The 24,719-nt window shown below is 43.9% G+C and overlaps 1 protein-coding gene across 1 annotated transcript in view; it reads right to left on the reverse strand.

Annotated features, from left to right (window-relative positions):
• Positions 1-24,719, reverse strand: part of LOC115134871 (semaphorin-3D-like) — a 78,334-nt gene that overhangs the window by 38,850 nt on the left and 14,765 nt on the right. Inside the window, exons 2-11 of the mRNA XM_065022515.1 lie at positions 22,309-22,565; positions 13,857-14,017; positions 7,338-7,400; positions 7,097-7,216; positions 6,661-6,754; positions 5,772-5,900; positions 3,895-4,031; positions 1,751-1,865; positions 1,585-1,654; positions 138-282 (exon numbers count right to left, since the gene is read on the reverse strand). Coding sequence (XP_064878587.1) covers positions 138-282; positions 1,585-1,654; positions 1,751-1,865; positions 3,895-4,031; positions 5,772-5,900; positions 6,661-6,754; positions 7,097-7,216; positions 7,338-7,400; positions 13,857-14,017; positions 22,309-22,513 — 1,239 coding nt within the window. The 5' untranslated portion in view covers positions 22,514-22,565. The remainder of the gene's footprint in view (positions 1-137; positions 283-1,584; positions 1,655-1,750; positions 1,866-3,894; positions 4,032-5,771; positions 5,901-6,660; positions 6,755-7,096; positions 7,217-7,337; positions 7,401-13,856; positions 14,018-22,308; positions 22,566-24,719) is intronic.

Genomic DNA, 24,719 nt, shown 5'->3' on the forward strand with positions numbered 1-24,719 from the left:
AGAGGGGGTCTTTCTAAATTATCCTGTACAGAAACAGTATGCAGTCATCTTGTTTCCCTACTTACGCCGAGGAGGGAAATGGAGGGGGGTAGGGCTAGGAGAGATGTGTGTGTGTGTGTGTGTGTGTGTTACCGTACCGTTCCAGGGCGAGGGTAAGGTATTCTCCCCTCGTATTCTACCCAGCGATGGTCAGGTCCTTCCTTGTGAGCGTAGGGTCCGTTGAACACAGCTCGTATGTCAGCCATGCTATACACACACACCGCCGAGCCACGAAACACAGAGCTGGGGGAGAAACACAGTCTAATAGGTATAGTGGGAAGACTTTGATCTGAAGCCATTCTTGGGATTATTGTGACTTTGCCATTGTAATTGTTTGTAAACTTGTGTAGTCAAATTAATCTATGATCGTATGCTATCCATTTGTTGTTTGTATGCTGTTCTTTGTATGACATTTTAATATTTGATTATTAACCAATGATATTAGTCCACTCTTGGCCATGATTACAGACACCTGTGTCTTTTGACACTATATAAACGAGTCATCCCGCAGTGTTTGTGATTATACCCTGATGAAGACAGCTTGGCTGTCGAAACGTTGGTAATTACATTTTTGCATCTGAGCTCCTAGAGTGTGTGGCTCTCTTTTATTTTCAAGTTTTCTACTCCGCTAGCCAGCACCTCGTCTTAATAGGTGTGCGTTACTTTTTCTTCTAGATAGTGGGAAGAATAACCTGAGAAGTACCGTAGAGAGATGTCTCGTTATTTAACAGGTTGTTTGGATCCTGGATGCTGCTGATTGGTTAATAGGAGGGTTATTCACCACAATCCCCAGGTAATGCCTTTTAACAGTTCCATGTAAACTGTCAATGTGTATCCATGGTCCCACACAGCCCAGCCAGGCAATCAATAAACTTTATCTCCCCTGAAAAAGAGCATCTAGACAAATCTGCCCATGCTACTAGCCTAGCTGTCTGCCTCTCTGACCTGTGGAACAATGTAGCAGTTATTTTCTTGTGATCTCCACTCTGCCATGCTTATGAACGTGACAAGGCTAACAGCTTCTCTGAGCCTGGCACATTAATTGATCAGGATCATTATAATGGGTATATCAAAAGAAATGGCAATAGAAACAAACGTAAAACAAACAAAAATGAACTAATTGTTTTGTTGTTGTTTCAGCTGCTTAATGCGACTGTGTGTTAGCTTTAGTTGGCTAGCTAGCAAAGGAGAAGTAGCTAGCCTGCATAGCTACATGGCAATTATTTATTTAGCATAGCAACCATTGCAAATAAAATGGATATAATGAACAACCAGCCCATTTGGTTAGAATCTCAGGACTAACGACTGTCTTTTGCACGGACTGTTTTGTACTCATTAAAATAACGTTTTACGTGTTGGCAATCGTTTTATAAAAGTAATAAGGCCCTCAAACCTGGACATGATTGTGATTAACACCCTCTTAAGTGCTGTTTTCCTGGCCGTTGGCTACGACTCCGGCCTAAGAACAGCCTTCGTCAAGAGTTATTTACACGATAATCCTTGATTTCTCATGCCTTCCTTGGTATGGTGTACTAAGAGTTTTACCTGGAGGTGGTGAAGACTCCATACACAACAGGGTTCTTCTCATCTCTGGTGGGGAGCAGGAATATGTCCTCTACAACACACACACATAAAAGGTAAGAATGTGGCATTTAGTGCGTACGTGGTGTGTGTCTGTAAACATGGAAGCATGTGTGTGTGTGTGACTTACGGAGCTCGTCAAAGTGCGTGTCCACTCCGTCAGGTCCAGGGATGGAACACACCAGTCTGGCTTTGAGGAACGTTGTCCACTTATTGGTCAGACTCCTCAACCCTCCCACGTCATTCTGAAACACAACCACAACACAACCATAACACAACCATAGTCTAATACACAAATACATCTGAAATCCGTTTTGCAACCATGAAACAAGCACAGTCTAGTCCACAGATCTGAGATATCAAGTACAACACAACTGCAAACAATTTTACAGACCTTGAACGCGTAAACTCCTGTTTGAGACCAGTTTAAATAAACTAAAATAAAGACCAAACTCTGATTATTTGACTGGCAGAGGACTGAGGTCTGCTCATTACAGTCGTGATGATGGTGGTCGGAATGAACTGACAAAGGAGGGCGAGACGACTGAAGAGGAAAATTGCTGACAAGGAGGAGAGAATAGGATAGAATGATTTAGTAGGACAAGAATAGCAGTATGAAGGAAGATTTGAAGCCAGAGAAAGGGAGAGAAAATCTAAAGAAGTAGAAATATGAGGGAAGAAGAATTGAAGGTAAACTAGCAAGCTCGTTAATTATACATGTTTTTCAATTAGCATATGTATACCCCTGGCTGAGTGCTCTACTCAATAAAGCAATGCCCTTCTCAGGGTTAGGGTAGGAGTACTCAAATATACATATAAAGTACAGGGCCCCTTTATCCAGCACAAGGGCCCTAAACTAACCTCCCTTCTGAACTTGGCCCACAGACTAACCTATCACTATAGACATGCAATTATAGAAAATGCAGGGGTAATGGCTTTAGCGTTTTCTAAATGGGATTATCTTCAAAGATGACTGAAGCTCTGTTATTCCATTTATCCAGAGAGGAACCCCTTTATGGTCGGCTATAGACACAGGACAAGGAATCCCTCTCCTGCCTCATCGGCCTTACAGCTTACTCCCAAGTCGTAAACTGGGAATGTTGCAATAGAGCTTGGAATTTTTATAGTGGGAAGACTCCAGGGACAGTCTCCCTACTACCAGAAAATACCCTCCCTACTACCAGAAAGTACTTAAGTAAAGATACTTTAAAGTACTACTTAAGTTGTTTTGTGGGTATCTGTACTTTACTTTACTATTTATATTTTTGACAACTTTTACTTTTACTTCACTACATTCCTAAAGAAAATAATGTACTTTTTACTCCATACATTTGACCTGACACCCAAAAGTAATCATTACAATTTTAATGCTTAGCAGGACAGAAAATGGTTCATTTCACACACTTATCAAGACAACATTCCTGGTCATCCCTACTGCCTCTGATCTGGCAGACTCACTAAACAGAGAACATTCCTGGTCATCCCTACTGCCTCTGATCTGGCGGACTCACTAAACAGAGAACATCCCTGGTCATCCCTACTGACTCTGATCTAGCAGACTCACTAAACAGAGAACATTCCTGGTCATCCCTACTGCCTCTGATCTAGCAGACTCACTAAACAGAGAACATTCCTGGTCATCCCTACTGCCTCTGATCTGGCAGACTCACTAAACAGAGAACATCCCTGGTCATCCCTACTGCCTCTGATCTGGCAGACTCACTAAACACAAATAATGAATTTGTAAATAATGTCTTAGTGTTGGAGTGTGCTATCCATAAATTAAAAAAAACAAGACAATTGTGCAGTCTGCTTTGCTTAATTTAAGGAATTTAAAGAACTGTAAACATGGAAGGAGTTAATGCTGGGGGTTTGGGCTACAGGAAGGGGCTAAGAACTAGAGGTAGAGCATAAAGAAAAAGTAGGGGTGGAGCAGGACCCAAATGGTACTGGACCAACTAGCCTACTGTCCTACTTCATTCTTACTCCTACACTGTCTTGGGACCAGACCTTCGACTGCCCTGTCAGTAAGACCACCAAGTGGTCCATTCCTCTGTTGGCAGACTAAACAAGAGGAATGTACTAGGAGGTATTGTCCCAGGGGGATTTAAGCACATCTGTGGAGAGGCCAGCTCTGTAGTAGAGGAAATAGATCTATCAATGTACACTCGTCCTGTTAGATGTCTGTCCTCCTCCTCGTCTCTTCCCTGACCTCTTCTCAAAACATCCCTCACTCACCTTCCTTCACCATTCTACACCTCTCCCCCATCTCACCTTGCAGACGCGTGCCACGCGGGACAGGACACTCTTATCGTTGCCGTCACGTGATGACTCGCGGAAGAAGAAGTAGATCTTGTCATCGTCTGGGTTGTAGGTGTCTGACACAGGATGGGCTGATACAAACCTGGCCTCTAGAGAGAGAGAGAGGGGGGGGGGGTTATAAGTGCAACATTGTTCATACTTACAGCTTGACCCTGTGGACACAGCAGAGTGTCTTATTTTATTATTATTTTGTCTCCTCTGAGTACCCTGAGTTATGAATAATAAAATAACTCCAGACAGAGCCTTGGAACAGAGGAAAGGAATGAAACAGAGTGAGAAAGAAAGTATGTGACTGTGCACTGAGGAATTTAACCAAAGCCTCTGGGAGGATTCCTTAGAATAGGCTAATTTAGGCCTGCGCAAATACATACACACTCACAACATATTACACAGAGTTACTATTACTGTACGCTAGGTAAGATGTTCTAGAACCCCTGACACACACACACACACACACTGAGTGACAGCATCACTCCAGAGATCTCACACACACCCCACTTCTGGCTGTGAAATGTGGATGGTGTGTGAGAGGAGTAAACTGCTGGCAACTTGATGATCCATGACAGACATAGAGGAGAGAGCATCATAGAATAGTGCTTGTACTGTCTGTGTAGGCTAGGGCCCCTTGTACTTTCTGTGTAGACTAGGCCACTGTGGACTGTCTGTGTAGACTATGGCCCTGTGGACTGTCTGTGTAGACTATGGCCCTGTGAACTGTCTGTGTAGACTAGGGCCCTGTGAACTGTCTGTGTGAACTGTCTGTGTAGACTAGGGCCCTGTGAACAGTCTGTGTAGACTAGGGCCCTGTGAACAGTCTGTGTAGACTTGGGCCCTGTGTACTGTCTGTGTAGACTAGGGCCCTGTGTACTGTCTGTGTAGACTAGGGCCCTGTGTACTGTCTGTGTAGACTAGGGCCCTGTGAACTGTCTGTGTAGACTAGGGCCCTGTGAACTGCATGTGTAGACTAGGGTCCTGTGAACTGCATGTGTAGACTAGGGTCCTGTGAACTGTCTGTGTAGACTAGGGTCCTGTGAACTGCATGTGTAGTCTTGGGCCCTGTGAACTGTCTGTGTAGACTAGGGCCCTGTGAACTGTCTGTGTAGACTAGGGCCCTGTGTACTGTCTGTGTAGACTAGGGCCCTGTGAACTGTCTGTGTAAACTATGGCCCTGTGTACTGTCTGTGTAGACTAGGGCCCTGGGAACTGTCTGTGTAGACTTGGGCCCTGTGAACTGTCTGTGTAGATTAGGGCACTGTGGACTGTCTGTGTAGACTAGGGCACTGTGGACTGTCTGTGTAGACTAGGGCCCTGTGAACTGTCTGTGTAGACTTGGGCCCTGTGTACTGTCTGTGTAGACTAGGGCCCTGTAAACTGTGTGACACACTGTCAATTCCCCAGTAAGTGTGTGTGCTGTAGCTCTACAGTAAGTGTGGTGTCTTGTAAACGTCAAACATGAATAACTGTATTGTTTCTTTTGTGGAAGGATTGACAATAACCTCCATCTATCGCACCCTGAGAACACAAAGCAGCTCTGTGTATCAATGTAAAGACTGGGAAGTGAAACACTTAATGACAAAACTAGGCTATGAATGAACTCACCTGCTTCAAACAATCTTTGTGTACTGAGAGGAAGGATGTAGTCAAAAGAACCAGGCCAACAGTTAGTGAGAAATAATGTCATGTCATAATGAATGGCTCTACACGCTAATAACTCATAGCTCTACAATACGTGTGTATGTTTGTCTGTGTCGTTTGCCTGTGTGTGTGTCTGTATGTGTCTGTGTATGCGTGTGTGCCTGTGTGTGCGTGTGTAGTGTGTATGTGTGTACCGTTGATCCAGTAGTCCTCTGAGATGTCAGTACGTATGTAGTGCTGGTCGGGGGGTGGGCCCAAGGAGCGGGTGAACGTTGTGTCTTTACCAAGGAAGTCTGATGCCGTGCCAGCATACATGAACTGGTCTGCAACCAATCAGAGACAAAGAGGGTTAGACCTTGACCAATGAGAATGAGCATCAAGTACAACTGTAATGTGAACCAATTACAGTAACAAACCCAATTCTGATAAAAACAAGACAACAAACCTGAACAAACACAATCAGACAATCTGTCTTTAAGCTGTGCCTCATACTTTCAGTAATATAACATTCTTTGGCATGAGATGATGTCTCTGTAATCAGTTTTCTGTAAGAAGATAGGCAGAGCAAACATGTCTCCATGAATCTAGTCTTGACAACAATGTTTCAGATCATTTAGGAGTTGGCTTAGATGACGATGTCTTGCTGAATTCACTCTGTCTTACTTCATCAAAACAACATGCACACAAGCATGAACATGTACACACACACACACACACACACACGCACGCACACACACACACACCTTTGGGATAGCAAAGAGAGTCTTGAGGGAGACAGGGGGTCACAGAAACACACACTCTGAGTCTGAGTGTTTATAGTTTCATGCCAAGTACTTTTGTTTATTACATTAAGAAATAATTATCCCTGCAAGAGACACTGATCTGGACAAGAGCGCTTTGCTTTTTTTCTTAGATATTCAAAACAGAGAGTAGGGCCCTAGAGTGTGAGAGTACATGAGTGGTGTACAGGGGCTTTGATCACCAGGAGAGGAGAGAGTGGAAATGTAGGGCTGCATGTGGTTGTAGTAGGATGGTGTCAGGGTGGGGGTGATAAACTGTCAGATGGTAGGGGTGTGGTCTGACCTGTGAGGACAGACGTGAAAGGTTGCCAGGGGTCGTAAGGGCATTTCAACCTCCCGGACTCCACTGTACCAGACAACAACTTGAACACACCCTCCTGGAAAGAGAGACAGAGAGAGACTGTGTAAGCAGTAAGGAATGCAGTTTGTGTCTATGTGTGTCTGTGTCTGTGTGTCTGTGTGTCTGTCTGTCTGTCTGTGTGTCTGTCTGTCTGTCTGTCTGTCTGTCTGTCTGTCTGTCTGTCTGTCTGTCTGTCTGTCTGTCTGTCTGTCTGTCTGTCTGTCTGTCTGTCTGTCTGTCTGTCTGTCTGTCTGTCTGTCTGTGTGTGTGTGTGTGTGTGTGTGTGTGTGTGTGTGTGTGTGTGGTGTATGGGTGTCTATGTGTGTGTACGTGTATGAATGTGTACGTCCATGCATGTATAATTCTCCCTGACCCTTACCACTCTGCGTCCTGAGATCTCAATGAAGGCACATATCGGGTGGAAGGCTCCTGTCCCACAGGCATACAAATGGGTATGGTTAAAGTTATGGAGCACACGCACAAAGTTGGCACACTCCAACTGAGAGAGAGAAGCAGAGGAGAAGAACCAATAAGACACAGACAGAAACAAACTATATTTTAATTAGTGCTCTGAATAGAGAGTTTACTGTCAGGCCAGACATTTTCCAGGTTGTTCTCACTTGAGCATTCTTGCCTGCCAGTTTACACATCTCCACTGTGTCTCTGGAGGATGGCCAGCTGATCTGGGAACAGATAGACAGGGAAGTTTACGTAAGAGACAACACACTTCAAATAATAACCCTGATCCTACAACAGATGCTACCAAAACCATATCACACAACACATAAGAGACTCAGCACCGTTGATCAATTGCCCACAAATCTGACCAGTAAGCCCTGCGCTCGCTTTTGTTTGTGTAACATAATGAAACAATGTTGCAAAAGCACTTGTGTACACAGTGTATAAGCCATTTTGTGATCAGCAACAGTTTATATTTTAAGCCTCTGCCAGTGCCACGCGTTAGTTTGGAGATTTGAATGTGAGATGGAGATTGTTTACAGTAACTGCTTCGAGAGGTCGTGTTATAGTAAGCAATAACATTTATAGAAGCCATACAAGTAGCCTAAGGGATGTTTTCGATTGGGGGCTTTTTGTTGAGTAAATATGGTCGGCTGCTGGTGTTGTGGTGACTGGTCTAATTTGGCCTATGAATAAAGCCAGAGTTGATATGTCACATGTGCATATTTTGTATTTATGCATCTAGGCTGATTTGCTCCTCTCTTTCTCGGCATATACTCTCACCAGTTGTGATATGTTCGTGGGATTCTTGGGGAGGCAGGCTATGGCCATCTTTTTAGCGTTGATTTGATGTAGCCTGTAGGCCTACTTGCTGTTTGCACTGGCATGGTAGGAGAACCCGTCGTATGCAGCACTTTGAATTCATGGCGACTTTGTGTAAAGTCTAAATTCGGTATGGTGCTACAGCACACACACACACACACACACACCTGAGTATTGATGATTGATCATGGAGATAGCAGAGGAGAGGGCAGTAGATAAGTCATATTTAGACATTGCATATCATTTCATTTAATAGTTCTATTTCACGTCAAGCATTTCATATAAATAATTTATTATAATTGACTGGTTTCTCGCCATTCGTTAGCTCAGGAAAGAGAATGGGTTTGGGGAGGATATCCCGGTAAATCTCAGTGACGGTTCCTGCTATTAAACCCTAGACAGGAATCAGCCTGTCTTAACAGTGATCTTAATGTGTAAAGGGGGATAATGTTCTGTGTCCTTTGTATGTAGGCTACCCGATGGCCACACGTGTTATAACTGGCTTATATTCTTACCATGTTCACCCCAACCCACTACCAAGGAGAGCTATCGCTGGGGTTACACAGACTCCACACACACCCATACACACGCATACATACCCATACACATGCATACACACCCATACACACGCATACACACCCATACACAACCATACACACGCATACACACCCATACACAACCATACACAACCATACACACGCATACACACGCATACACACCCATACACACCCATTCACACGCATACACACCCATACACACCCATACACACCCATACACACCCATACACACGCATACACATGCATACACACCCATACACACCCATACACACGCATACACACCCATACACACGCATACACACGCATACACACCCATACACACCCATACACACACATACACACACATCAGTGTATTAAGATTCCATACTGTTGCCCAGCAGCATGGAATTCAAACAACAAGCCTTATGTCTTAGGATTTGACATACTGAGTACACACTACTTTACAGTACACCATAGTACAGTACAGGTCTGGGCACGTGAGAGGATTTTGGCATGAGCTGGATTTGAGAAACCCATAAACATAAATTCTATACCACCAATCAATCAACACATTGGTTTCACAACAGGAGGATTGGGTCAAGCCTGATCTCACAATCTGAAATGTACCTGGAATTTACTTAGAACTTGGCATATCGTGTGATTACTTGTTTTGTTTGGGATTCATTGAAATAAGTACCATTTTCTCAACAGGTACCATTTTGCATCAGGTAAGTAGGATTATGTTGAGTTCCATTGTACCCATGGTAAAATGTCAATGTAGCCATAGTTGTAAATATCATATTTTTACCAGCTGAAATAGAACAGTAAGATAATGTGTTACAGACTCAAGAAAATTAGACACACCTATGAATGTGCACTCCATTTGTCTGTCTGAGTGTGTCTAATTTCTGTCTATTTATCTTATGCATGGATATATCCACACCGCTCTACACACAGAAGACTCTAGTCTAACTATCTAGTCAGCATCAGTATCAATAACCAGAAAGGCAACATTTAGAGAGCAGCACTCAGACTTACATCATCGAGATTAAGATCAAATAAACTCAAATGTCTGGTGCAGGGATCAACCACAGCTGCAAAAACACACACTCACTTCTACAACCTGATATATGGGTCTACCAACTGCAGCTGTGTGTGCGTGTGTGTGTGTGTGTGTGTGTGTGTGTGTGTGTGTGTGTGTGTGTGTGTGTGTGTGTGTGTGTGTGTGTGTGTGTGTGTGTGTGTGTGTGTGTGTGTGTGTGCGTGCATGTACAGTATGTGGTCTTATTCTAGGTCAAAGTCAAGGTCAGTAGATATACAGTCTGATAGACAACATAGTGCACCACGTCACTTGACTGTTGATTATTCCATCCACTCTACAACTCTTCCCACGACTACAATACATCACTGATTAGGCTGCATTCCTCCCAGATCCACTGCACATAGCTGTGTCAGTAGTCAGGTGGAAAATATGCAGCACAAGCACAGTCAGGTTGGCGCCGGAGGAGATGGCCGCCGTTTTACAGTCTCCTAACCAATTGTGCTATTATGTCTGTTTTTTTCGCGATATTTGTAAATTATTTTGTACATAATGTTTCTGCAACCGTATCTTACGGCAGAAAATAGATTCTAGATTTCAGGAGAGCGATCACTCACCTCGGATTAGATGAAGATTTCTTCAACAACATGAACATGAACAACAAGCAGGACTCACATGATATTCTCCAAACACCCCACAGGTCAGACATCCCAATTATTTGCAAAAGGAAGCGACGCAGAGGAAGAAGAGCCGGATGCCTCGTCCGGACCAGCAGAAGACAACTAGGAAAGCTGCCGTTACCGTCAATATTTCTCGCCAACGTGCAATCATTGGACAATAAACTAGACAAGGTACGATCACGAATATCCTACCAACGGGACATCAAAAACTAGTATTGTATGTTTCACGGAATCGTGGCTGAATGACGACATGGATATTCAGCTAGCAGGATACAAGCTGCACCGGCAGTATAGAACAGCACACTTCGGTAAGACGAGGGGGGGCGGTCTGTGAATATTTGTAAACAACAGCTGGTGCACGAAATCTAAGGAAGTCTCTAGATTTTGCTCGCCTGAAGTAGAGTATTTTGTGATAAATTGCAGGCCACACTACTTGCCTAGAGAGTTCTCAGCTATACTTTTCGTGGCTGTTTATTTACCACCACAGACTGATGCTGGCACTAAGACCACACTCAGTCAGCTGTATAAGGAAATGAGCAAACAGGAAACCACTCACCCTAGTGGCCGGAGACTTTAATGCAGGGAAACTTAAATCAGTTCTACCAAATCTCTATCAACATGTTCATAGTGCAACCAGAGGGAAAAAAATTCCACACAATCCACACACAGAGAAGCGAACAAAGCTCTCCCTCGCCCTCCATTTGGTAAATCCGACCACAACTCTATCCTCCTGATTCCTGCTTACAAGCAAACATTAAAGCAGGAAGCACCAGTCTATAAAAAAGTGGTCAGATGAAGCAGATGCTAAACTACAGGACTGTTTTGCTATCACAGACTGGAACATGTTCCGCGATTCTTCCGATGACATTGAGGAATACACCACATCAGTCACTGGCGTTATCAATAAGTGCATAGAGGACGTCGTCCCCACAGTGACTGTACGTACATACCCCAACCAGAAGCCATGGATTACGGGCAACATTCGCACAGAGCTAAAGGGTAGAGCTGCCACTTTCAAGGTGCGGGACTCTAACCCGGAAGCTTACAAGAAATCCCGCTATGCCCTGCTACGAACCATCAAACAGGCAAAGCGTCAATACAGGGCTAAGATTGAATCATACTACACCGGCTCCAACGCTCGCCGGATGTGGCAGGGCTTGCAAACTATTACAGACCACAAAGGGAAGCACAGCCGAGAGCTGCCCAGTGACACGAGCCTACCAGACGAGCTAAATCACTTCTATGCTCGCTTCGAGGCAAGCAACACTGAGGCATGCATGAGACCATCAGCTGTTCTGGACGACTGTGTGATCACGTTCTCCGTAGCCGACGTGAGTAAGACATTTAAACAGGTCAACATTCACAAGGCTGCGGTGCAAGATGGATTACCAGGACGTGTGCTCCGGGCATGTGCTGACCAACTGTCAGGTGTCTTCACTGACATTTTCAACATGTCCCTGATTGAGTCTGTATTACCGACATGCTTCAAGCAGACCACCATAGTCCCTGTGCCCAAGAACACAAAGGCAACCTGCCTAAATGACTACAGACCCGTAGCACTCACGCCCGTAGCCATGAAGTGCTTTGAAAGGCTGGTCATGGCTCACATCAACACCATTATCCCAGAAACCCTAGACCCACTCCAATTTGCATACCGCCCAAACAGATCCACAGACGATGCTATCTCTATTGCACTCCACACTACCCTTTCCCACCTGGACAAAAGGAACACCTACGTGAGAAAGCTATTCATTGACTACAGCTCAGCGTTCAACACCATAGTACCCTCAAAGCTCATCACTAAGCTAACGAACCTGGGACTAAACACCTCCCTCTGCAACTGGATCCTGGACTTCCTGACAGGCCGCCCCCAGGTGGTGAGGGTAGGTAGCAACACATCTGTCACGCTTATCCTCAACACTGGAGCTCCCCAGGGGTGCGTGCTCAGTTCCCTCCTGTACTCCATGATCAGCCACGACTGCATGGCCAGGCACGACTCCAACACCATCATTAAGTTTGCTGACGACACAACAGTGGTAGGCCTGATCACCGACAACGACGAGACAGCCTATAGGGAGGAGGTCAGAGACCTGGCCGGGTGGTGCCAGAATAACAACCTATCCCTCAACGTAACCAAGACTAAGGAGATGATTGTGGACTACAGGAAAAGGAGCACCGAGCACGTCCCCATTCTCATCGATGGGGCTGTAGTGAAGCAGGTTGAGAGCTTCAAATTCCTTGGTGTCCACATCACCAACAAACTATAATGGTCCAAACACACCATGACAGTCGTGAAGAGCACGACAAAAGCCTATTCCCCCTTAGGAAACTAAAAATGATTTGGCATGGGTCCTGAGATCCTCAAAAGCTTCTACAGCTGCAACATCGACAGCATCCTGACCGGTTGCATCACTGCCTGGTACGGCAATTGCTCAGCCTCGACCGCAAGGCACTTCAGAGGGTAGTGCGTACGGCCCAGTACATTACTGGGGCAAAGCTGCCTGCCATCCAGGACCTCTACACGAGGCGGTGTCAGAGGAAGGCCCTGAAAATTGTCAAAGACCCCAGCCACCCCAGTCATAGACTGTTCTCTCTACCACAGCATGGCAAGCGGTACCGGAGTGCCAAGTCTAGGACAAAAAGGCTTCTCAACAGTTTAAAGTCAATGGTTGCTGGTGTAGCTTATTAAGCAGACCTTCCTGGGGGCTCTGCTGAGGTTGTCAGGGTCCAGTAGGTAGACTGAGTCTTTGAATAACCGGTGTCTAACAGGTACACACACACACACACACACACATCTTTTTCTTTCGCACTATTGGTTAGAGCCTGTAAGTAAGCATTTCACTGTAAGGTCTACACCTGTAGACTTTGGCGCACGTGACAAATAAACTTTGATTTGATAGTTGTTTAAATGACTGTTTAAATGACAGATATAATGATGGGAAACTAAATCTAGTATCTAGTAATGATTCCATGGAACATTTGGATGTGAGCTTATCGGAAAGTGGGTAATTGTTGGGTAATTCCATGAGTGTCTGAGGTGTGGCAGGTCTGAGATGTGGCAGTTTGTGTCTGCAGGCGGTAATAGCTAGTCAGCTGTTAACACTTGAGTTCTGCCCAGGGCTTTTCTGCTGGGGAGAGATTCTAAGGCTGTTTCCTATATGTGCAGCTCATACCTTTTTCACATTACCGTGGTGATCCAAATTATACTGTGCTGGCTTAGTTATGTTCTTTTCATGTTGCGAGAGCTTGGGACTATACATTTCTATCTAAGTTTTTGTCAATATTGAGTTATTGATACAGCCTTGTTCTGTTTATTGTTCTCTACCTATATAGTACTAGGAATACCCAAACTCAATGTTGTTAAGTTCAAAAGAATGCAAGATAAAAATTGCTGACACGATTCAAACTAACAAGGGTTTGGAACTTTAAAGCCAATTTTCTCAGAATCATCTTTTTTCACATAGAACCTTATAGTCCCAAGCTCTCGATTGTCCTTCCCCAAACAATTCCATGTACTGTATTAAGCTATTTGGATAAAGATAGCTCCCCCAAACTCCCTGCATAATAAAGTCAATGGTTGCTGGTGTAGCTTATTAAGCAGACCTTCCTGGGGGCTCTGCTGAGGTTGTCAGGGTCCAGTAGGTAGACTGAGTCTTTGGCTCCCAGCAGCAGCCTGCCTCTCTCCTCATCCAACAACACAGAGTGGGAATGGAGACCGTCAGTAGGACTCAGGAACACTGATACACTACCACCCTGGATCAGCACTGAGAGAGAGAGAGAGAGAGAGAGAAGAGAGAGAGAGAGAGAGAGAGAGAGAGAGAGAGAGAGAGAGAGAGATTTGAAACGTCTTTATTATTTTGGAACTTGTGTGAGTGTAATATTTATTGTTTATTTCACTTTTATTTATCCATTTCACTTGCTTTGGCAATGTAAACATATGTTTCTCATGTCAATGACATCCCTTGAATTGAGAGCGAGAGAGAGAGAGGGCGAGAGAGATCGAGAGTGAAAGTGAGAGAGAGAGCGAGAGTGAGAGAGAGCGAGAGAGATCGAGAGTGAAAGTGAGAGTGAGAGAGCAAGCGAGAGAGAGCGAGCGAGAGAGAGCGAGAGAGAGATCGAGAGTGAGAGAGAGCGAGAGAGAGATCGAGAGTGAAAGTGAGAGTGAGAGAGCAAGAGAGAGAGAGCGAGCGAGAGAGAGAGAGAGCGAGCGAGAGAGAGAGAGAGCGAGCGAGCGAGCGAGAGAGAGAGAGAGAGAGCGAGCGAGAGAGAGCGAGAGAGAGCGAGCGAGAGAACGAGCGAGAGAGCGAGAGAGAGCGAGCGAGAGAACGAGCGAGAGAGAGAGAGAGAGCGAGCGAGAGAGACCGAGCGAGAGAGAGCGAGAGTGAGAGAGAGCGAGTGAGAGAGAGCGAGCGAGAGAGAGCAAGCAGGAGAGAAAGATACACAGCAGACTTAGATACACACATTCTGATGCATGGAAAAAGTTTGGTTTGGTACGTCTAGAATTCATAGAATACACATGGTTTACTGAACCTGGTAGCACAAAGGGAATGTGTGTATTGGCATGAACTGTTCTAATCTCTTGTCTCACGGTTCAACACCTCAACTGGATGGAGAGACTGAAAATCATTCTAATGCATGATGGTGTGTTCCTGGTGTAGCAGTGTGCCGCATGCGTTGGATTTTTTTTACTTGTGTGTTGCTTTTCCGTGTGGCACCATTAGTAAACCACCAAAGAAGTTGCTAATGTGTAGCCTGATTGATTTTGTTGTGATGCGGTCCATGGATTGTGAAGACTACGTAAAATGTACAGTACGGTAATAACCTGTGTGCACGTGACGTAACCCATACACCTTAGCGCCTGCCCTCCACCCCTAAGTCAACCTTAAATATATCTTGCTCATCCATTATTAATACTTTTTCTACAGTGAAAAACAATCAAATAAATAAAATGAGGGCTGAGTGTCAACGACTCAGTGAGAGGTATTTATGCATGTTTTCATGTCCATTCACCTGTCTAACCTATTCTAATCACTCCATAGGTCGAATGCTGTTGCAAACGTTATTTTATGCAGCACATACATTGACTACATTTTTCAAGAAGGAGAACACTTTTCTACCCAAAACCACCGTAGGTAACATGGTATTTTACTTCTCTTACCTGATCCAGACTTGGGAGGAGAGCACTTTTCTACCCAAAACCACCGTAGGTAACATGGTATTTTACTTCTCTTACCTGATCCAGACTTGGGAGGAGAGCACTTTTCTACCCAAAACCACCGTAGGTAACATGGTATTTTACTTCTCTTACCTGATCCAGACTCAAGCACACATGCTCGCACACACACACACACACACACACACACACACACACACACACACACACACACACACACACACACACACACACACACACACACACACACACACACACACACACACACACACTACCTCACCCCTGACTCCCCCACATTGAGGTGATGTTGACTTTGTTTCTATGCTGGGTGAATGAAGGCTGGTGACTCCAGAGATCTCAGTCTGTGTGTGTGTGTGTGTGGGGGGGTATTTAACGTTTCAGACCCCTCCCTCAACCCCTAATACCTCCTCCTACACACTCGCACAATCATTTATCTCTTTCTCTCTATTTATCACAAACACACACACATACATGCATGTAGAGCCCTTTTGCCCTCTCCACACTAAACCTCCCCGAGAGGTCGTCCGTGCTAGCCCTTGGTTAACTCTGTGATCTGCACTGTAAACACACAGCAATGGGAACCCAGGGATAGACCTTGCTTAGCATCGCTGTTAGCACTTAGCTTAGAGCTCTGGGCTCTAGTCATCCCCCCCTGATTCAGGGGAGGGGGGCATTCAGCAGCCCCTGATTACTAGTTTATTTGAGTTAGATAGCATATCACGCTTGGCAGCGGCTAGCATCAGGCCTTAAGATAACCCCACTGATGGACTGGTGTGTGTGTGTGTGCGTGTGACAGCTACAGTGCCACAGCCCAGGGTGTGGTAACTATGGTGACTAAAAGGCTTCCTTTCCTCCCTATCCAGTTTTCTGAGGATGGGAATCAACAGTGACAGAAACAAAGATGTGTCTGCTTATGATAGACATATGGATATCCTGAAGGGAAATACATTATAGTTTGGTCACACTTTATTTGGAGATGTCTACAGATGGTCATACTATCAACAAACTATATTTTGATAAGCAACTGCTTGCTAAGGTTAGGGTTAGCTTTAGAATAAGGGTTAACTAAGGGTTAAGGCTAGGGTTAGGATAAGGGTTAAGGATAAGGGTTAAGGTTAAGGATCAGGGTTAAGGTTAAGGTTAAGGTTAGCAGAAAGTCTGAAGTTAATTAGATCATGGCGTTAAAACCTTGAGATCTTCCGTAAAACTAAATCAATGCCATGTTAAACATTATTTTTAGACAGTGTCACACCAGCCTTCGCTTTGGCTCCGACTCCTATCCAGCTCAGGCCTTCTATAGCTGCTGCCGAACCTGCTGCTGGCAAAAGCCCTTCCCTCATCAACACCAGACTTGTGTAGTCATCATTACACACACCTGGTTCCAATCCCCACTCTAACACTGTATATATACTCCCTCTGTCATTTGTCTTTTTCAGTCATTGTAAATGTTGCTTGTTTTCCTGAGTACTTTATTATTTTGCACTTTGGGTTTCGTCCAGCTTACATATATATATTTTGTGCTTTAATAAATTCAGTAGTTCTAAACCTGCGACTGTCTCATCCTCTATACACTTGTGACAGATAGGAAGGTCATCACCAGCGTAAGGGTTAACACTCCCGCTATACTGTATAGGAACACTGTGAAGATATCAGAGAGCCATCGACCCATCAAACTATGCAAGAGAAAGGAATTAGCTAAAGCGTGGCTCAGACATTTCCAGACATGGAAGTTCCTCTAGCGAAGAGAGATGGAGAACGTGGTTTTACAGTTACATAGAATTCCTAGCTATAAATAAAAGTGCTTGTCCTGATCTGGGTCAGAATGTGAGTTATGGAACAACTGATTGACATGAGTTAATAGAGAGAGGGCCAGTCAGTTTAACTCTGTAGAATATATGCTCATATTATTTCATAAACTAAACTGTCCTAATATATTATCCTATTATAATGTTACATTATAGCCAAACTGTCCCTCTTGTACATTGGCAAGGAGCCACTAGTATGACAGTAGCACATTTACACTCATTCTGTCATCACAGCTCGTCAGGTTTTTGGAAATACACACAAAAACAATAACAAAGTCTGCTGTGATAATATTAAGTTTATGTTTGGATCATTTTGCTGTGTGTCATTGGACGGAAGCAGTACTGTAGCCATACAGTATATTTTTTAGGATGGATCCGCACAGACACTGAGAGAGAGGTTTCAGATCTCTAGAGCTAGGGCTGGCATATCAGAGGACCTTGAATGATTCTTCTCCCTCTTGGAAAATCCTGAACTCTTTCACCTCTGTTAGAGTGGAGGTGAAACATTGGCTGATGTTTATTGAGAGGAAAGTTCACTGAGAATCAGCTTTCTGAAATCCAGTTCATTAAGCCAGGGGTGAGGTGTGTGTTTGAAGCGTGTGATCATAAAGGGATGACGATGTTTTGGAGGAGTGCATTCAATCGGATATGATTGACTTTGAAGGAATTTGACTTTACCAACTGTGTTTTCAGAGAGGGGGTGATGTTGTTTTTGAAGTGTGAGTTCAATCAGGAATGATTTTGCTTTGATGGACTTCATCCTTCACTCCTCTTGACAGAGGCAACCTAACATGGAGCTGTACTGACACCCCAAAACCTGGGGCCAGAGAGGTTAATACACTCTCAAAGGGCTTTCAGGTGCGGTTTTCCGAACTCTGGTGCATTTACCCCATTAGTTCTGTTCGTTTGGACTGGTATGAACATTCTATCCTCACTCGGGAGCACACTAAACAACGCACCGTGGTTCGCTCAAAAACGGTGGTCTCGGTCCGATTGAATTCACACCATGGTGCGGTTCGCTGCTGGTGAGAACACAGTCTGGACCAAACATAGGAAAATAACCAGTTGCGCATTATTTAGCATTTGATGAAATGCACGCAGCGTCATAACTTGAGATTTCTAAAACATTCCGTGAGTATCAGCACATTTATGAGCACATCTGATTATTAGGGCAGACAGGGGCTATAACGGTGATACAGGCTACTGAATATATTCTATTCACACAGCAGTAAGAGCAGCTATTGTGCTGTTTCCTCCCACATGTTGTTGGAAGACCAAAGCAAAAGTAATATGAAGATTGGGACACACAAGTGATGCTTCATGATAATCATCAATGGATTTAACGTGAGCACTTTGGTCCAATAAACAAATGACTGTAATATATTAGTTTTGCTGAATTATATGGGGTGGCAGGTAGCTTAGTGGTTAGAGCGTTGGGCCAGTAACCGAAAGGTTGCTAGATCGAATTCCCCGAGCTGACAAGGTAAAGATCTGTTGTTCTGTGCCTGAACATGGCAGTTATCCCACTGTTCATAGGACGTCATTGTAAATAAGAATTTGTTCTTAACTGACTTGCCTAGTTAAATAAAAATATGTCTCATGTTTTCAATTGGCATGAAACAACGCAAGCTGCAGAGCTGAGCATTCATATTTCTACAGGCCAATTTGCTAAATAAATAGTGTTTAAGGCAGTTATTATTCCTACTCAATGTATGTACTACAATGTATTTATGTTGTAAACTATCAACATGTAAAGGAGCATATATTTTCAGCCATGCTGGGTTTGTAAGAGACTCGGCCTGGGCAGGAGGTTAGGGTTATGGGGTGAGAGTTGGAATTGGGGTGAGGGGGTTTGTATAGGGGTTAGAGTACTGAATGTGAATTAGTAAGTGATGAATTTGTGTTGGGGGTTTAGGGGTTATGAGTTAGGTCAGGTTTTGGTGGTCAGGGTTGAAGTAGGGGTTGCAGTGCAGTTGCAGAGGGGTTGCAGTGGAGTTGCAGTGGGGTTGAAATAGGGGTTGCAGTGGAGTTGAAATAGGGGTTGCAGTGGAGTTGCAGAGGGGTTGCAGTGGAGTTGCAGTGGGGTTGAAGTAGGGGTTGCAGTGGAGTTGCAGTGGGGTTGAAGTAGGGGTTGCAGTGGGGTTGCAGTGGGGTTGAAGTAGGGGTTGATGTGGGGTTGCAGTGGGGTTGAAATAGGGGTTGAAGTGGGGTTGAAGTAGGGGTTGAAATAGGGGTTGCAGTGGGGTTGAAATAGAGGTTGCAGTGGGGTTGAAATAGGGGTTGCAGTGGGGTTGAAGTGGGGTTGAAGTAGGGGTTGAAATAGGGGGTTGCAGTGGGGTTGAAATAGAGGTTGCAGTGGGGTTGAAGTAGGGGTTGCAGTGGGGTTGAAATAGGGGTTGCAGTGGGGTTGAAATAGAGGTTGCAGTGGGGTTGAAATAGGGGTTGCAGTGGGGTTGCAGTGGGGTTGCACAGACATTAGGGCGTTAGAGTAAAGCTTTAATGAGGTTGTATGAGTGGTTTGGGAGTTTGCGTTACTGTAGGGTTCAAACGTTATTTTTGCTTTGGAGGTAAAATGTTTTTTTAAGGAGCCATAGCTTCCCTTTTGGGTCTCAAAACAAACACAGTCTATAGTTTACCCAACACTAAACACACTGACACACACAGAGGACCACAGCTACCCCAGACCCAGGCCCAGCTGAGCTGCATACTTCAATGAAGACCTGCATGATATACGCATACTAATTCTTTATAAATATAGAACTCTATAAAGTACATGTGTATTTAAAACAAATTAAATGTTTGTATATTCATCATCTTTCACTGTAAATGCTTCAGAGATTGAACATGTTAACAGGGTGGAAATTACATTTACCTTACTGTAGAGACTAAAATGGTCAGCACTGTGGAGGCTAAAAAGACTGTATGTAGAGTTACTGTAGTTGTATAGGATGATAAACACAACAGTACGGACCCCCGACATCACTCTCTCTGTTTTCAAGTGATCTTTCACACCTCATATCTATTAACACAGTGACCAAGGGAGCTTTTATGTGTTGTATGTGTGTTCTGATAACAGTTGTGATCCCTATGGTCGAACTCACAGGAGACGAAAAGAAAAGCGAAGAAAGACAAAAGTAAAACAACCAGAGAGAGCTAGAAGTCAGAAAAATCATCTGGACAGTGGGCCAGAGAACGGCTCATTTATGGGTAATTCCCCGCAGCGGAGGATAAAAAATACTGCAGGTAGCTGGTGTTAACATAGAGGAGTAGTTGAAGTAGCTGGTGTTAACATAGAGGAGTAGTTGAAGTAGCTGGTGTTAACATAGAGGAGTAGTTGAAGTAGCTGGTGTTAACATAGAGGAGTAGTTGAAGTAGCTGGTGTTAACATAGAGGAGTAGTTGAAGTAGCTGGTGTTAACATAGAGGAGTAGTTGAAGTAGCTGGTGTTAACATAGAGGAGTAGTTGAAGTAGCTGGTGTTAACATAGAGGAGTAGTTGAAGTAGCTGGTGTTAACATAGAGGAGTAGTTGAAGTAGCTGGTGTTAACATAGAGGAGTAGTTGAAGTAGCTGGTGTTAACATAGAGGAGTAGTTGAAGTAGCTGGTGTTAACATAGAGGAGTAGTTGAAGTAGCTGGTGTTAACATAGAGGAGTAGTTGAAGTAGCTGGTGTTAACATAGAGGAGTAGTTGAAGTAGCTGGTGTTAACATAGAGGAGTAGTTGAAGTAGCTGGTGTTAACATAGAGGAGTAGTTGAAGTAGCTGGTGTTAACATAGAGGAGTAGTTGAAGTAGCTGGTGTTAACATAGAGGAGTAGTTGAAGTAGCTGGTGTTAACATAGAGGAGTAGTTGAAGTAGCTGGTGTTAACATAGAGGAGTAGTTGAAGTAGCTGGTGTTAACATAGAGGAGTAGTTGAAGTAGCTGGTGTTAACATAGAGGAGTAGTTGAAGTAGCTGGTGTTAACATAGAGGAGTAGTTGAAGTAGCTGGTGTTAACATAGAGGAGTAGTTGAAGTAGCTGGTGTTAACATAGAGGAGTAGTTGAAGTAGCTGGTGTTAACATAGAGGAGTAGTTGAAGTAGCTGGTGTTAACATAGAGGAGTAGTTGAAGTAGCTGGTGTTAACATAGAGGAGTAGTTGAAGTAGCTGGTGTTAACATAGAGGAGTAGTTGAAGTAGCTGGTGTTAACATAGAGGAGTAGTTGAAGTAGCTGGTGTTAACATAGAGGAGTAGTTGAAGTAGCTGGTGTTAACATAGAGGAGTAGTTGAAGTAGCTGGTGTTAACATAGAGGAGTAGTTGAAGTAGCTGGTGTTAACATAGAGGAGTAGTTGAAGTAGCTGGTGTTAACATAGAGGAGTAGTTGAAGTAGCTGGTGTTAACATAGAGGAGTAGTTGAAGTAGCTGGTGTTAACATAGAGGAGTAGTTGAAGTAGCTGGTGTTAACATAGAGGAGTAGTTGAAGTAGCTGGTGTTAACATAGAGGAGTAGTTGAAGTAGCTGGTGTTAACATAGAGGAGTAGTTGAAGTAGCTGGTGTTAACATAGAGGAGTAGTTGAAGTATCTGGTGTTAACATAGAGGAGTAGTTGAAGTAGCTGGTGTTAACATAGAGGAGTAGTTGAAGTAGCTGGTGTTAACATAGAGGAGTAGTTGAAGTAGCTGGTGTTAACATAGAGGAGTAGTTGAAGTAGCTGGCACGATGATAGAGAAATAGCTGTTGTGTGTGTTGCACTGCTGCATATACAGTATTATGTTCTACCTTGGTTGTAGATATCATATTCTCTCTTTGTAGATGTGGCGGTAATTTGTTGGTGCTACCTACAACCCATGCCAACCTAAAGTTAGACCGCTGGTACCCAAAATGTTGGTTGAGGGCCTACTTGTGGGTCATAGCTAGTTCATCCTCCCAGCTAAAGCATCTATTAAAACTAGCAGAATCAAATTCATTTGGTTAAGTCACATATTAAACATGATTCTTTAATTTGTCCTAAATAATAGCCATTACTCAGCCATCAGTGCATTAGCATGCCATTATTGTACCATATATCCTAGTCTCTTACCTTTGTAGCTGAGTTTGACTCTGGGTACATTCTGTTTGACACTTTCTCCAGAGGGCAGGACGACCAGCAGTACTATCCCCAGAAGCAGCAGCCCTGGGTGGGCTAGAGACAGCCTAATCCTCTCCTGACTTCCAGCGGAGCTCCTGGACAGCCTCTTGCCCTGGCTCCTCTCCCAAGGATCAGGATTTGCTCCTCCAGTCTTCATGATGAGAGAGTGGAGGTTTTCTTCTCTCTTCTGCTACTGTTCCTCAACCGTCCTGAAAGGAGGAGGAAAGCAATGTCAGGAGTTAAAGAGTTAAGGGAGGTCTCTCTCTTCTCTCTCTTCCTCTCTTTCTACCTCTCACTTCCTCTCTCTATTCCTGTCTATCCCTGTGTGTGTGTGTGTGTGTGTGTGTGTGTGTGTGTGTGTGTGTGTGTGTGTGTGTGTGTGTGTGTGTGTGTGTGTGAGAGTATTCAGCTGTTTCTACATGGTACCCTATAGGCATGCTGTTCTCTGTACCAGGCCTACATCAGCTGTTGCCTGTCCCTGCCTCTCCTTTTGTGTCCATCTAAATCTGTTAAACCAAAACAAAAGGTCAGGTCAACAACAACAGCCGTCGTCTTTCACACATCCATCCTTCTTTCTAAAGTCTCTCTCTCCTCTCTTCTCTCCCGCTCTCCTTCTCTATCTGTTTCTTTCTTTCTCATGCTAAACTCTTTTCATTATGTAGAGATGTAGAGCCTAAATTTGAGCCAGTTTGCAACAGCAGGAAAATAACAATGAAGCAACAGGAAATGTGAATTATTATGTTTTTTTGTAGGGATTGATAAATGTCTAAAAATTCTTTATGACAATTACAATATTTAGAAGCCTTTAAAAACTTCAAATACACTACAAGTTTTCGTTAAAATCCTTGCAACAACATGATGATCAAATGAAGATATGGTATCTGTACCTAAATTCCAAAATGATTCTAGCCTATGGTTATGTCAGGTATGAGCAAATGCCTGTAAGAGAGTCAGGTGCAGGAGAGCAGATATTAGGTAGCCAATGGAGCCTTTTATTTAGGCGAACCAAAAGCACACGGCAAAATAAACACAAAATAACAATTTGGGTTAACATAACCCAGGGCAACAGACTAACGTACACATAACAATAAACAGAATAAACAATACCACACAAAGACATGGGGGAAACAGAGGGTTAAATACACAACACATAATGAGGGAAATGAGAACCAGGTGTGTGGGAAAACAAGACAAGACAAAAGGAAAATGAAAAATGGATCAGTGATGACTAGAAGACCAGCAACGTCGACCGCCGAGCACGGTCCGAACAAGGAGAGGCATCGACTTCGGTAGAAGTCGTGACAGGTTCTGCATTAGGCTGATGACCCAGTCTCAACAATTCCTTTATCTTCTGTTATAAATGTTCTAAGTCATGTCTGTCTCTTAACGCTACATCAGAGAGCTGTTAATACCAATAGTACTGCCGTTAGACAGGACGGATGGATAGAGAGTACAGCAAAGTGTTTAGGGGCAGCCTACGGTGAGAGGACATTGACTTATTGGTTATTGTTTAGTCAGTAGAGGTTCAGAGGTGACACTAGGGGTGAGACTAAGGGTGACCCAAGGGGAGAGACCTGTAGGGCTGAGTAACTAATAACACTGCAGTGTCCTGAACTCTCATAACGTTCGGTATTTCCTTGCAGTGATACATCCCAACACATCCCACATATTCCATCTTGTTAATGGTTAACTAACCAATCACAAATGAAGGTTTCAGAATGCAGATCCTCCCCTCTCTCACCGTCTCTCTTTCACTACCTCCCTCTCTCTCCTTCCTCTCTCACACTCTCTCTGCCCCCCCACACAGATAACATATATCAACCTGTCTAGGTTGAACATAAATAATGTCAGACTAAATGAATGAATGTGATTCATTCTACATAAACATTCTACAACAGAAAACATTTATCCAAGTTACCAAGTTAGATAGAAAGCAAAAGAGAGAGAGAGTTATGTGGAATGTATCCCCAAATTGGCAGAGATACACCATATCATCCCTGTTTAGACAAACATGAATCGGAGCTGAGGCAGTACAACTAGCTCTCACAGTCTCAAGTCAGAATTAGACGTTCATCTATGTTTCTCAAACGTCACGTTTCGAAGTAGTTCCAAATTTCAAATTTCAAAGTGTTTATGGTTAAGTTTAGGCATTACCTCCAAACTTTTAAGGTTAGGGTTAAGTTTAGGCATTAACGCAGAAGTCTTAAGGTTAGGGTTAAGTTTAGGCATTAACTCAGAAGTCTTAAGGTTAGGGTTAAGTTTAGGCATTAACTCAGAAGTGTTAAGGTTAGGGTTAGGTTTAGACATTAACTCAGAAGTGTTAAGGTTAGGGTTAAGTTTAGGCATTAACTCAGAAGTCTTAA

The sequence above is a fragment of the Oncorhynchus nerka genome, linkage group LG9a, assembly GCF_034236695.1.
Source record: "Oncorhynchus nerka isolate Pitt River linkage group LG9a, Oner_Uvic_2.0, whole genome shotgun sequence".
Classification (NCBI taxonomy): Eukaryota; Metazoa; Chordata; class Actinopteri; order Salmoniformes; family Salmonidae; genus Oncorhynchus; species Oncorhynchus nerka.